Source organism: Gambusia affinis, linkage group LG08, assembly GCF_019740435.1.
Source record: "Gambusia affinis linkage group LG08, SWU_Gaff_1.0, whole genome shotgun sequence".
Lineage (NCBI taxonomy): Eukaryota > Metazoa > Chordata > Actinopteri > Cyprinodontiformes > Poeciliidae > Gambusia > Gambusia affinis.
Genome location: NC_057875.1, coordinates 5,376,358 through 5,390,037, shown reverse-complemented (window position 1 = coordinate 5,390,037; position 13,680 = coordinate 5,376,358). Strand labels below are relative to the sequence as shown.

General features: G+C 38.7%; 1 protein-coding gene across 7 annotated transcripts in view; it reads left to right on the top strand.

Moving 5' to 3' along the window:
• Positions 1–13,680, top strand: part of reln (reelin) — a 156,547-nt gene that overhangs the window by 66,899 nt on the left and 75,968 nt on the right. For all 7 annotated transcript variants that reach the window (XM_044125997.1, XM_044125996.1, XM_044125992.1 and 4 more), the window contains exons 4-6: positions 4,163–4,233; positions 13,266–13,298; positions 13,426–13,504. In XM_044125997.1, coding sequence (XP_043981932.1) covers positions 4,163–4,233; positions 13,266–13,298; positions 13,426–13,504 — 183 coding nt within the window. The remainder of the gene's footprint in view (positions 1–4,162; positions 4,234–13,265; positions 13,299–13,425; positions 13,505–13,680) is intronic.

Below are 13,680 nucleotides of genomic sequence, written 5' to 3'. Positions count from 1 at the left end.
AAAATAACAATGTTCATTTTACCCAAACATAGACCTGTAAAAAATCAAATCAAAGAAACTGATCATTTTAAGTGGTTTCTTATTTTTTTCCAGAGCTGTATTTTCAAAAAATTAACTCCAGTTTGAATCCAAAAGGAGGAGAAGAGTGGAAAAAACCTGACACATATTACAGCCCCTAATTGCCCCACCCACTGAACTAAGAAAAAAACGAATAAAATTAACATTTAGCTGCTCTTTTTGTGTTTGTGTGGGTTCCAGAGAGTGGATGGACTAATGAGAGACACACGCTGAGGAGCCACTGGTGGGTGACGGCAGACAGACACCGGGGTCATGCTGCTCAGATCAAACGCGCTCCGGCTTAGACTAACTGCTCTCTCCCTGCTTCTGTTTTACTCATAAACACGCTCCGAGAGAACCACTCCTGCTCTCAAATAGTCTAAATGAAGCAACAGACTCTTTCTCTCTAAATAGTTTTTTATTTTCACTCTTTGCAAAACAATGCTTTACTGTTTAAGCTGAGGTTTAGTGCTAAACTGTGTAGGAAGTGTGCTTTCTAAAGAGGATCTCTCCTTCCTGGCCACCAAGCAAAATCCGCTAAGTGAGCTTGAGCTGTTTACTAAATATTTAAGGGCCTTGTTCCTACATCCTCACCCGCTGTTCGTTACGCATCATCTTTTATTCATAAATACCAAACCTTAAATTAGTTTTCACCAATTCTGAAATATGAGTGTAATTAAGTATGTTTTCTCCCCAGCTATGCTCAGGCACTAGAGGTCTTTATCAATTAATGAGCAGTCCATTCATTATTTATAGGATGAGACGACTGTGTAAATGCCTCGGCACCCGTAAAGAGGCATGAGTCGGCAGGGTGGGTAGAGTTTGGAAGATGAGATCAGATTCATGTGGGTTGAGAAAGAAAAAGAGGAAAGATGAATGAGGAAGAAGGAAGCTGGTGGTAAATTGTTTACACCCACTTGGCTAAGCATATGCGCTCAAAAAGAGCTGATACAAATTTTGCAGCCTCACATTTCAGCCCAAATCTGTCATCGTACTTTGGCCATTTCTTGTTTGTAAATCCACTCTTGGTCAAAAACTGGACTGTTTATGTAAATTGTGTCACTTTTAAGAGCGAGAGACTGCTGTGCTGAAAATAAATTGGCAATAACTTCACAAAGGAGGATTCTATTACAGCGTTTATGCAAAGTCACTCCTTCTCATGGAAAGATTCAACTTTCAAGGTATTTTAAGGGAATACAGTTGTCTGTATTCTCCAAACTTAGCTTATTATTTGTACTTCACCTCTAATCAGAACTATTACAAGTTTAATAGCATAAAATATTATACTATCACCACTTTTACTCTCCTCCAACTACACAGATGTCGAAAGATCACAGAAATATAAACCTAGACATATTAAACCAGTAAGTACAATTTAGCATCCTTGCAGCAAAAAATTCCTCGATTCAAAACGTTATACTTATCTTTTTCCGAGAAAAGGTCGCAAATGAAACACATACTTTGACAGAAAATTTATTAAAAACAGAACAGTTATTATAAGGTTTTTCTTTAAATGTGTTGCATTCAAAAACCATGTTCCATAAAACAAAAGGTTAAGAAGCTTCTTTTGTAGGAAGAGCTACGTTGAAGCCACTAAAAACGTCCGTTTTTCTAAGTCAACAAAGAAACATTTGTCTTGTCCAGCAGCCATTGTACAGTGCATACAGCGGTGAAAACAGCTGACCAAAGGTGCTGGAGCTCCGCTGGGGTTGCAACATAATGGGTGACACACTTCTGGGGTTGTTAGTTTAGAACAGTGTTTCTCAATTCCAGTCCTCAGGCCCCCCTGCCTGCATGTTTTAGGTGTTTCCCTTCTGCCACACACCTGGATTGAATCTTTTGGTGATTAACAGGCTCCTGCAGCACTTGGTGGCTGCAGAAGATGTCATGCAATCATTTGAATCAGCTGTTCTGGTGTAGAGGCACATCTAATGCATGCAGAGCAGGGGGGCCTGAGGACTGGAATTGAGAAGCACTGGGTTAGAGGATGTGTAACATTATGTTCTGGAGGTTTTTGAAATGGCTCATTTTCCAGACACCATAAAATATTTACATGTTGCCAAAAAGCAGCGGGGTGTATGGAGAAGCAGTAAAAACTCAAATGGAAGAACAAAAATGTGTGAAAAATAAATTTGCATAATAGATCCCCTTAAAGTTGTTGATCTATTGGAAAAATTTTGCTGTGCAAAAAGAAAAAAAAAAGATGTGTTCCTTTTGATTCTAAGAAAACATTGTATGCACATTATTTCTATTTCATTGCTAAAATCCCACAAATGTTCAGAGTTTCAAACTAGAATTGAGAAACAACAGTGATGGTCTAAACCCATCATATTAAATTAAAACATTTAGAGTCACAACCTGAAAGGGAAATACCCATATGCAAACCAGACCACCTACAATCAAAGACTAATCTCTGCTAATCGCTACATTAGCATCTGTGCTCTTTGATGTTCATTTGTGCTGATACCACAGATTGAGTATCTTAAAAATGTGTGTAATGTTTGTGGATTTAGAGACAGTAGCCATCTTTGAAGAGATCTTCAGTCTCTTTGTGGGTGGCACACATACTGTAGTTGTGTGTTTGTTTGCTCATTACTGGGAGGTTGGTCAGATTTATTAGCCACAGATGATTTTAATATTTAATGTTTAACCCTAATTGCAACATGTGAAAAATGCTTGTCTGTGTGCCAGATGATACAACTGCTCTACACTCCCCTGGATGGATGAGCTCAGAGCATGCACAAAGTCTGGGAGAAACGCGTCGCAGCTGTTGTGTTGCTCCTCTTTATGTTTTTGACCTGCAGCCTTTTGTATTAGAAAAATGTTTTAAAAGTAGGGTAATGTAGTTTTTGCAAGCCATCTAAATCTATCATTGAGTTTTTCTGTGAGATAAAAATGCAGTGCATCCAAAAAGTGTTCACAGCGCCTCTACGTTTTCTTATGTTGCAGCTTTATTCCAAATTATATGAAATTAATCTCTTTCCTCAAAGTTCTACAAACAAATGCCACAATATAACAATGAGGAAAACTGTTTTTGAGTTTTTATTAACTGTATTAAAGGCAACCTTCCAGGCAAAATTGACATTTTGCATGTTTTTGTACATCCATTTGGCTTTCTACTGCTTCTAAAAACACCCCAAGCACTTAAAAAAAAAATCACCCAGCTGTTTTTTGGAAATAAATTCATGTTTTTTGGGGTCTGAAAAATGAAACCTTTCAAAAATCTACCTAGCAACTCAAGCTGAGCTTTCACAACATCCAGTTTTACCTGTATATGCGCTGTACAATGGCTGCTGGAAAAGACAAGTGCTGATGACTTGCTGTCCAGAAACCACTTGCTGCATTGTTGTTGGTTGTGCAGGAGGCTCTACTTCTGCTTTTCAAAGACATACGGCTGAATAGTTGCACATCGGTTTGCGGGGGGAGGGGGGGGAATGGCCTAAAACAGCTCAAAAAAGGCAGAACTGATCAGACTAAAATCTAATTATACAAGAATGATGTGCAAAACAATGTAGTGAATATATTTTTGTGTAGCACACAGCTACAAGGAAGCATAATAGGTCGCCTTTATTACCACTGACAAAATAATGTTAAAATTTAATGCTATGCTTTTTTTTAAATTCAGTATATTGATAGGATAATCTAGACACAAAATAAACTAATTTATCGCTAGTTGATCAATAAGATTAACCAACTTTAGATTAATTCATTGATCAATAACTTGCATTCCTGCTTAATATTATAAACTGATGTTAGAACTTTATTAGAAGTAGCCATCGGATCCCATTGAGCATCCATAAGGTAACACACTGCACTACTTTCCATATTCTGATTTAGTCTCAGCTTGTTAAAATAGAAATTTTGACTTTGTGAAGAAGTTTCTTGCTTTGATCTCAAAGTCAGATCATAATGGTTTTATAAAAAGCCTTCTTTCATGTAGAACAGTGAAATGCATTTTGGTAAAGTAGAAAAGGATGCCATCTGTGCTAGATCGATGTTCAGACGGTATACTAAGGACAACCACTTAACTTTCCCCGTGGTGGTGTTTATTTTAATTATCCTCCTCTCCTTCGTTTTCCCCTTCTTTTTCCATTCTCCTTCCCAGAGCCACAGCAACGCATCGAGGACAGATCATTTTTAAGGATGCGCTGGCCCAGCAGCTCTGCGAGCAAGGAGGTAAGTAACAAGGACAACACAGAGGCGTTCCTCTATTCCTCTCCTCGGTGTGACACGGGCATCATGAGGCACTCGTAGGGGTAATATATTCACATCTGTGCAGAAACACAAACATGTGCACCAACAAATGCTGCATGGTCTCACCTTCTGTCAGTTCCCATTGTGTGTACGAGTGTACAGTCAGGATTCAGATGTCAGAGCAGCTGATGTTCAGGACTGTGCCTTTGCAGCACTTCCTGGCTTTCTTTCTGCTTAATGATGCAGCCCGAGTTAGAGAGATTCGGATGCCCTATATTGCCAGCTTAATTTCAGCTTATGCTAAACTCAGCTTTTTCCCCCACTCCTTTTTGCTCCTTCTCTGTCAGAGATTTACACTCTCAAGAATTCTTACATCCACTTTCTGCGACAGTCCTAAGTAGCTATTGACAGACAGTGCAGTCCCACTCTGCATGCTGAGTGTGTATAATTGCTTGTTTACAGGCAAGATGCCTCCCTCCTCCTCACTTAAGAACTCCCCGCTTGTAGATCAAAATTTATCTTTAATGCCAAACGAAGACAGAGTGTAAATACCGCTGCTCTTTTTCTAGTTGTAGCAGCAAAAAAGTGGCTTTTAATAAATAAATACTTACTTTTTATGTTTATTTGCAGTGCATAGAAGCTTAATTAGGAAAAGACAACTAAAGTTAGTCTGTATATCCTTCAGTAGGTCATCGGAAACCTTTCAGAAAGAAAACTAGCTGGGGAATAAGTGCTTAAATGTGTCATTTGGAAGAGATGGAGCTCAGAGCTCAGTTAGCCATGGATGATCAACAGAGAGACGGAAAAGCGAGAAGGCTTTTCTCCTTTGTCTCCTTGCTGGAGAGCTCATCCTCTCACCACCCCTGACACACTGCCCCAGTCTACCCTCCCTGCACATGAAATATCTGCAGCCAACAACAGTCACTTAGCTATAAAGTGCCAAGGCCCCAAAGTATCAACACTAACACACAGCCGCTGGCCGCAGACGAGCTGGAAAGCAGATATTTAGTCCTCACAAGACCTTGGAGGAGACGACTTGTAAAGCGGACAGTGCAGTAATGTAATACACGGATAGGATGAGAACAGAGTGAGCTCGGATCAAAGTGGTGACAGCGGTAAGTGATCCAAAGAGGAAGGTATCAGTCTGAATACTGGAGACTATAAATTACAGAACTGAAACAAAGCATTCATTTTAACAAAAGAGTTCACGTGAACATAGCCTAATTTTTATGAATTTGTTGTTTGTACTCATCTTAAAGGGGCAGTATTATGTATTTTACTGACATTTTGTAGCACAATCAAGTAACTATTAACTTCAGTTCCTATAAAAATGCAAAATATATCAAACATCACCTAATCACATTCAAATGAGAAGTTGCTCCTACAATGAGCTCAGCAGATTCACAGTTCCACCAGGTGTTTGCTAATTGCTGCTGGCTAGTCTGAAGGAGCCGAGTGGGGGAGTCCTGCTCTGTGAGGCGGAAGCTTAGAAACTGAAGCTTAGAGGAGGAGCTGCGCCACGAAGGCGGAGCTTTGTCCACCTAGGTGCTTTGCACATGAAAGAATGAAGGCGACACATCAGTTACTAAGTTTTAAAGTAGCTTTCTGGATAAAAGGTGAGACATCTTCAAGAAACGAGAGAAGAAAACCAGTTGCTTTCTATTCAAAATTTTAGGATTTTTAAGTTTTTAGCTAACGAATTTGAGAAGACAACTAGTATTTTTCCGGTCAGCAGATTGTCCCACCTGAGCTATGGATTTCTGGAGTTCCTCCAGAGTTATCAAGGGCCTCTAAGATGCTGCTTTGATTATTGTTGCATCAGTTTAGGTGGCCGGATACATTTTGTTAGGTTTTGTAGTTGTTTTTTCATGCATCTTTCATCTTTGGATAATAACTTGTGCAGTTCTATGTGAGATGCTCAATACTTGGGATTTTATCTTTTAACCTGCAACCTGGTTCAAACTTCCTTCTATGTGATGCAAGTTATTCATTAATTTTCTCTAACAAACCCATGAAACCTTCACAGAATTGGATTTATACCAAAAATACCCCAAAATCTTAAACTATGTATCTATTTTCTTCCCCTTTATTTTATGTGTATGTGCTCTCCTGTGTTGAGCTTTCACATAAAATCATAATAATAATAATAATTAGTGAAATATTATATTTATGCTTTTGCATTGTCAAACTTTTGATGTTGCAGTATAACTGTGCAAAGACACAAGCTAAACAAAGTCAGATTGAAAAACGTTCAACTTTTCATAAATTGTCAAAACGCTCATTTACCAATCGGTGACGCATGAAATGATTTTTTTTTTTTCCTGCTTTATCAGATTCATAAAATCTGCTGCCACGCAGTAAGTAGACAAATTTCAGAATTAGCTTTAAAATTTAACCAAAAGATATGAGGTTTCAAGCTATTTAAGAAGTTTAAATACTTAAGACTCAAGCTTTTAGAATTGGGAGTTATATAAATCTAGGTTATGATTCATGGAGGAGAGCGAGGGAAAGTTGAATAAGAGCACAAAGGATTGAGACATGGAAGGAGAGGGCAACCAATTGGGACTGATCAAAAACAAGTAAGGAACAAATGGGTAGATTAGCAAAGAGGCTAAACTCTGACGAGAAGGAATCCAAAAATCCTAATTTATGGATGAAATCAGATTTACTGTAATACCTCAACTAATGCTGGATCAAGTGACCTGCAACATTCTGCTTCTCAGTAACATAAAGCCCCGAAAGCCTTCGAATATATGAGCAGGGGGCTGGATTTGGGTGTGCGTGGGTGTGTTTGTGTGTGTGTAAAATAATCTACAGCAGTTTTGGGGGATGCCTGTCTGGTACCAGACATGCTGCTCCCCCCTTTTGCTCCTTTCTGCTGTGCCAGCACACTTCTTCACCTCTTACTTTCAATCTGCCAGCAATATCTTCCTCTAGCATCCCTTCTAGTTTGGATTGCTTGGATTTGCACTGTAATAACTCACCCTGATATTCCCGTTGTGTGGTTATGTTTGTTTTTCCATGAAGCATAATGTCAAAACTCTTCTTTTATAAATTAAAGGGAGTAAGTGAGTGTAACCACCTGCATAATCTTACATTTATTACATGTATAATCCATACATCCAACACTAAACCCCTTTTTAATAGTTAACCAAAAATAGTCATATTGTTTTTCAGACGATATGACTGGAAAATGTATCACGATATAAGCACAGTTCTACTCTTGAGTAAAATTTTAGGTACTTTATATGGAGGAATTTCCTGCCATAATTCGAGCGCACACATTTGCAGTCTGAAAGCAGAATTTCATATCTTTTTTTTCCTCAAACCTTTAATACTTGTGCTTACATTTTCAGTTTTAAAGCATGTCTTTCTTCTCAAAACATTTAATACTTGTACTCAAAATGTCTGCTCTGTTTCAAATATTCCCTGTGCTTTCTCACACCTTTCTCCTCACGCTCAAAACTTGTCTCTTCTTGGGTCAAATCTCTACTTGCAAACTTTTCTGCTCGCTTGTAAATCATTTTCTGCTGGGCTTGGAACAGAAAAGTGTCGTTGCCTGGCAACCTCTCAGCCAATAGAATGCAAGTGTTAAACTGGGTGCGTTTGTTTTCGTCTACTGGATGTGCCTGTGTGGCTACAATCGATTGTGGCAACTGGTGAAGTTTTTACGTACAATTTTTGAATGTTTTACAGTGAAAACCTGGTGAAGAATTAGCCCTGTCTGTAATTTCACTATGTCAGTGAACTTAATCATTTGGATTTTACAAATAGTTTTTAATGCTTTCTAAATATTATGTCTTGTGGATAATTCACATTGCTTTTTTTTGTAATATTAGTTGTGTCTAGTAGCTTTGTGATTATTGCACAATAACTTACATAGGGTAATATTAGGAAATTAGAAAACAAAACCACTTGTAATAATGCATCCATTTGTCTTTGGGTTAAGTTGTTTGTAAAAGAAAAATGCAGTTTTAAATTAGTATGAGTTAGTAAAAGTTTCTTCTTTGCTATTTAGTTTTAAAAACATATATTCAGCATAAAAAACAAGTCTAGATGGGACTAGCCAAGTGGATAAGGAAATATGGCTTATAGTTGGGGAAGAGGGTGGAGCCTTTGGACGTGTTGAATTGCGCTGTGTGCCGTCCATCACTTCTATCTCCTGACAGTGGGGGCAACAATCCCAGCTTTCTGCCCAGCATCGCCAGCTCCTCTCATTTCCAATGAGAGCATAAATCAGGTCTTTATGGGCCCGGTCGAGCGTTCTGCGGTCCAGATGGATTATTAAAGGGACATATAACTCAAAGAGGCCACCGCTCCCTGAGGGTCGCCTGATCACAGCGCAACAGAGGGGACGGGTGGCCTACCCTCTCCCACCTCCTCACCTCCCACCCACCCAGTCTGCCAGCCAGCCTGCTCTCCTGGCTGAATGCCATTCCTCACTAGCAAGAAATCTTAAGACCTTCGTTGTCTGAATGTCTCCCCTCTAGAGTCCTAAATATCTCCAGCAATATGTTGCTTTTTTCAGGAACTATGCCTGCTTTTCTGAAATCTGTCTTCTGATCTTTAGTCTTTTGGAGTTTTTTCTTTAAAATTGCCTTAATTTTCATCAAAATTCAAACAAATGATGGCACTGTACATTAAAGAATGGGTTTTTGAAAGGGAGGTGTTGTGCAAAATTCACATTTTGCATGTTTTTGTACTTCCATTTGGATCTCAACTGCTTCTAAAAAAAACAGCTCAAGTCCTTAAAAAAACACCAAGTAGGTTTTTGGCAATATGTTAATATTTTTTGGTATCTGGAAAATGAGCCATTTTCCAAGATACCAAGAATGTAACGTCACAAATCAGCAGGCACTGCCCATAACCTAGCAACCCCAGGAGGCAAGCTTGTTACCTAGCAACCCCAACTGAGCCCCATCCATCACCTAGCAACGCAAATGGAACTCCAGCACGTTTGTTCAGTTTGTTTTACCGCTGTATGTACAATGGCAGCTTGAATAGTCAAGTGTTTTGTTGTTGACTTACCATCCAGAAACCACTTGCTGCACTCTTGTTGGTTGCGCAGGAGGCTCGACTTCTGCTTTTCAAATGTGTATGGTTGTATAATTGCTCATCTTATTTGGACTTAAAGTGACAAGAGGCCCTAAAACCGCTCGTTCTGAAAGGAGCTGAAAACTAGTAAAACTGAGCAGACTAAAATCTTATTTAAGAATGACTTTGTGCAAAACAAAATTTTTTAGGAATGTACCATAGATCAGTCCTGACTCGTTCAAGAAAGCATAACAAGTCACTTTCAACATCAGTGGTGAAAAAAAAAAAATCACAGCTCAGAAAGTACTTTGGCTTTGAAGTCATGCTAAAGTACATTTTTAGAATTTTTGGGTCCAAATATTTTAATTTTAATCCTCATTTAAACTGATGTATTCTATTCCAGAAAATGTTTAAATGTTAACAATTTGAGTGATTTTTGGTCGTCAAAACTGCTCTGTTTATGAATTTAGATGACAGAAAAACAGGAGTGATGTGGTACTGACCTACATCACTACTTAAATTACTTGTAAAAGTAACACGTTTCAGCGTCTCTGTAGTATTGGTTTGAGATCAGAGACCCAATTATTACTGTGGCAAAGCCTGGTTTTTCTTCAGGTGAATAAAGTATTTACAATGTGGCCATAGGGAGCTGTTCTTTCAAGTCACTGTAGACCAACAAAAGCTGCATCCTGCACCCTGGCGATTCAGTAATTGCAACCACCGGTTGGACGAGAGCGAGGCAACTTCAAATGCAGTTCACGTCTTCGACAATGTGAGTCAGACAGAAGAGGGAAAAAGCAAATGTGCAAGAGCAGATGCAGTTTAAAGCACTCCTAGAAAAGTGGAGAGATTAGGGTTGAATGAGGGGGAGAAGACTTAAGATGACTTGTGCCCTATGCTCTTGGTACATGTCTGAGTCTGCCAAAGCTTATTCTCGTTTGTCCTCAGTTGTCGCGCTTCGATCCTCCTCATCAGCACCCGTCTCATTTGGGTGTCCCTTGTTTTATTATTTGTGCATCGGCATAGAGAGGAGAGCACTCGTTCAGCTTTCTATGAATGTATGTTTTTCCCCAATGCACACTTGCATGTTTAAGCCCTGGCCAGGAAGATACAGGCATTAATAGAGATGAGCCGCTAATAGACGAGGCGGTAATTGAAGTCTTTAAGAAAGTGAGAGGGGGATTAATCCAAGCGAAATGAGCACCACTGTCTGCTGTGGGTGAGGCGGAGAAAGGCAGAATGGGTGTGATAGAGAGACGTGATGAAGCATAGAAAAGAAATCTGTAAATGAGGCCCTTTTTGGAAGCTGGAAGGGATTATCCACAAAAGAAATAAATAAATCTTCTGGGCCGTTCTCCAGCCAAATGGTCTATCTGGAAAGAGTTGAAAACTAAGCCAAAGAAGGCCACAGAGAGCAGAACTATCAAACAATTTATGCACTTTGGTTGTTACAGCCGAGTAATAACTCTTGTTATGAGCAAGAGACATTGGGACTGATGGTTACTGTCGACATATTCTGAATCAGCAAACTCTGTTGGATTAGAGGGGTGAGGAATAAAGATGGAGAGAAACAACAGAGGCTTTTTCATGTGCCTTTATTGGGTTTCATCGCAGAGCGGATTTTAGAGGAGCAGCCAGTGAACCAGTCACTAAAGCCACTAAAACTTTAGCATCCACAGTCAGCATGGAAACTTTTGCACCCTTGCAAAAATTATAAATCCATCCTAAAAGCATTTGCATTGATAAGAAATGAGGGCAGCTGACGAAAGTAAAGCTTCAGCTCAAATAAGGACATTTGCAGGACTGTTATGAAAGGAGAGGACCATTTTCCTTAATCCCTCCTGACTTTATTCAGGTTCAGTTGTTTAAAAGGGGCTTTAGGTAGGCTTTCCTTTAAAATTTTAAAGGAGTCTTAAGGGACTGAGTAAAAGTTTGGAATGAATCCTTGCTTTGTTATCTGAGTGTGTCTTATTAGCTGAGCACGAACATCTAGGCAAGAGAGCATTGCGGCAGATTATTCTTTTTATAAAGTCTGAAATAAGGCTGCTTTAAGTTCCAGTAACTAAAGTAACGTGAAAAAACTTCAGCAAGACTGACTAGCTTTTAAACTAAAAAATACAACTGGTCAGAACTCAGGTAACTGGTTAAGCCAAAAATCTAATTTATTAACGTTAACAACCATTTTTAACAGCTACGGACCCCTTACATTTTCTACATTTTATAGTTTACATCTGGACGTTTTATGTACGTGAACAGCGCTGCAGCGCAAAAAGACGATTCTTTTGCATGCTGTTCATAGCTGCACACACAAACTGTCACAGTGTAGCTATGATCAGATTAGTAACCAACAGCTGAACTTGGTTAAGTTTTATTACCTCTGGTTAATCTCAGTGCTCTAGTTCTTATATTCTGAGTCACTATTGTGATTTTAGTTTTATCTTTTTTAGTTATTTCTTTTCTTTTTTGTTCTCGTGTGTTTAGTTATGTTCCGTTTAGATATTTTTGGTAAGGTTATCAGGCATTACTGTTATTGCTCACCTGTTTCCACAGCACCTTTTCACCTCCCCAGGATTCTCACTCCCTGTTTTTCCTCACTGTTTGTCGGATCCTTTACCCGTCTAACTCCTGTTGCTCCCAGTTTCTTCTTTTTTGAATTATTTTATTAAAATTTAGCACTGTACGGTAAGACTGAAAAACTTATCACGATTTAAATAAATGAGATCTGACTTTTGATGGGGCTCTACCTGGTTAAATAAAAAAATAATAATTTTAATTAATAATGCAAAAAAAAAACTGATTAGATTTTAAGAAAAGATACAGTTCTACTTAAAAATATATAATTAAAACATTTATTTGGTTAATTTCATTTGATTATTCCCTCAAACTTTTTGGGGTCCTTCTACAGGCCCCCTCAAAGGGCCTCTTCCCCCACTTTGAGAAACATTGCTCTAAAATATACGAATATTCTGTCTTAAGTTTTAACCTTTACATTTTTCAGCACAAAAACCTTGGAAACACTTTCCTTTTGCTCTAAATTGGAGTTAGATCTTTTTCTACAAAGTGTTCTTTGTAATTGAGTTACAGTCATTTTTTAAACTCACAGTTGATTCATTAAGATCTACCACTCAGAGCCCCCACCTCTTCATCAACTTCCCATTCACCTCCTTCCTCCTCGGAGCTGCCATGTCCCCTGGGAGAGATTGATGGCTGAGTGTGTTTGCTGGGCAGCGGCCACAGATCACAGCCTCTGCCTCTGGGGAGGATGGCGGTTAATTGCCATTGAACTATTAATCATAGCAGCCAGGCCTTTCATTACAGAAAGGAATTAACATCAGTAGCTAGGAGACTTTGGGGAAACACAGAGAAACTTTGTTTTACTCAGATATGATGTAAGATCGGCCGCTTTTTCTTGTCCTCACTTCCCAAAAGAGTACAGTTGAAGTTGCAAACTGTGTAAAATATAGATGGTGGGATAAATTTTTGCACGGAAACCTGTGTGTTTGTATCTGCACTTTTCAGATTTGTTTGTGTCCACCAGCAGCAGCTATCTGCAAGTTATACACTGCAAAAACTCCAAATGTTACCGAGTATTTTTAGTCAAATTTTGGTGCAAATATCTTAGTGCACTTGAAATAAAACAAAACTAACTTACAAGCAACTTTTCAGCAAGATATGGGTTCTTGTTTTAAGTCGATATTTACTAGTTCTGACAGATTATTTGGGAACAATTTCTTGTCCCATGTTTTAGGCAACATATTCTACCACTTTTTTCATCAATATTAAGGAGTTATTTACCAAAAACAAACACCCATATCTTACTGAAAACTTACTTGTAAGTTAGTTTTGTTTTATTTAAAATGTGTGAAAATATTTGCACTAAAAATTTGACCAAACATATTTATGATTTTGTACTTTTGCAGTGTAAAGTTAGGATTTGGTGGATTTACCATAAATTGACTAACACCTGTCCTCTGTTGTAGCTCCAACAGAAACCCCCGTGAGACCCAATCTGGGTGAGTTTCAATTTCACTAAATGTTATTAATTTCATTCATTACTTCAGTCCTGCCAATAATACTCTGTACAAAGTGGCATAGACAGTAGATTTAACTGTGAGCACATTGTGCATTGTGTGTTTATAGTGGAGCTCCATGCGAAACATGCTGTTCTGCGAGATGACTTTGACGCCAACGTCCCAGGAGAGTTGGACTCTAACATATGGTAGGTGGAAAAATTTCTGTTTCACTTGCAGTCTGAAAGGCCACTTGTGTTTTCTGGGAACTCTCAACCAAGTTTGACAGAGGTTCACTCATTTGTACCAGTTTTTATGGATCATCAAGTTGCTTTTTGCGGCAGGATCTAAGTAGATCAGAATTTAGTGGCTGTGTGAATCGAGC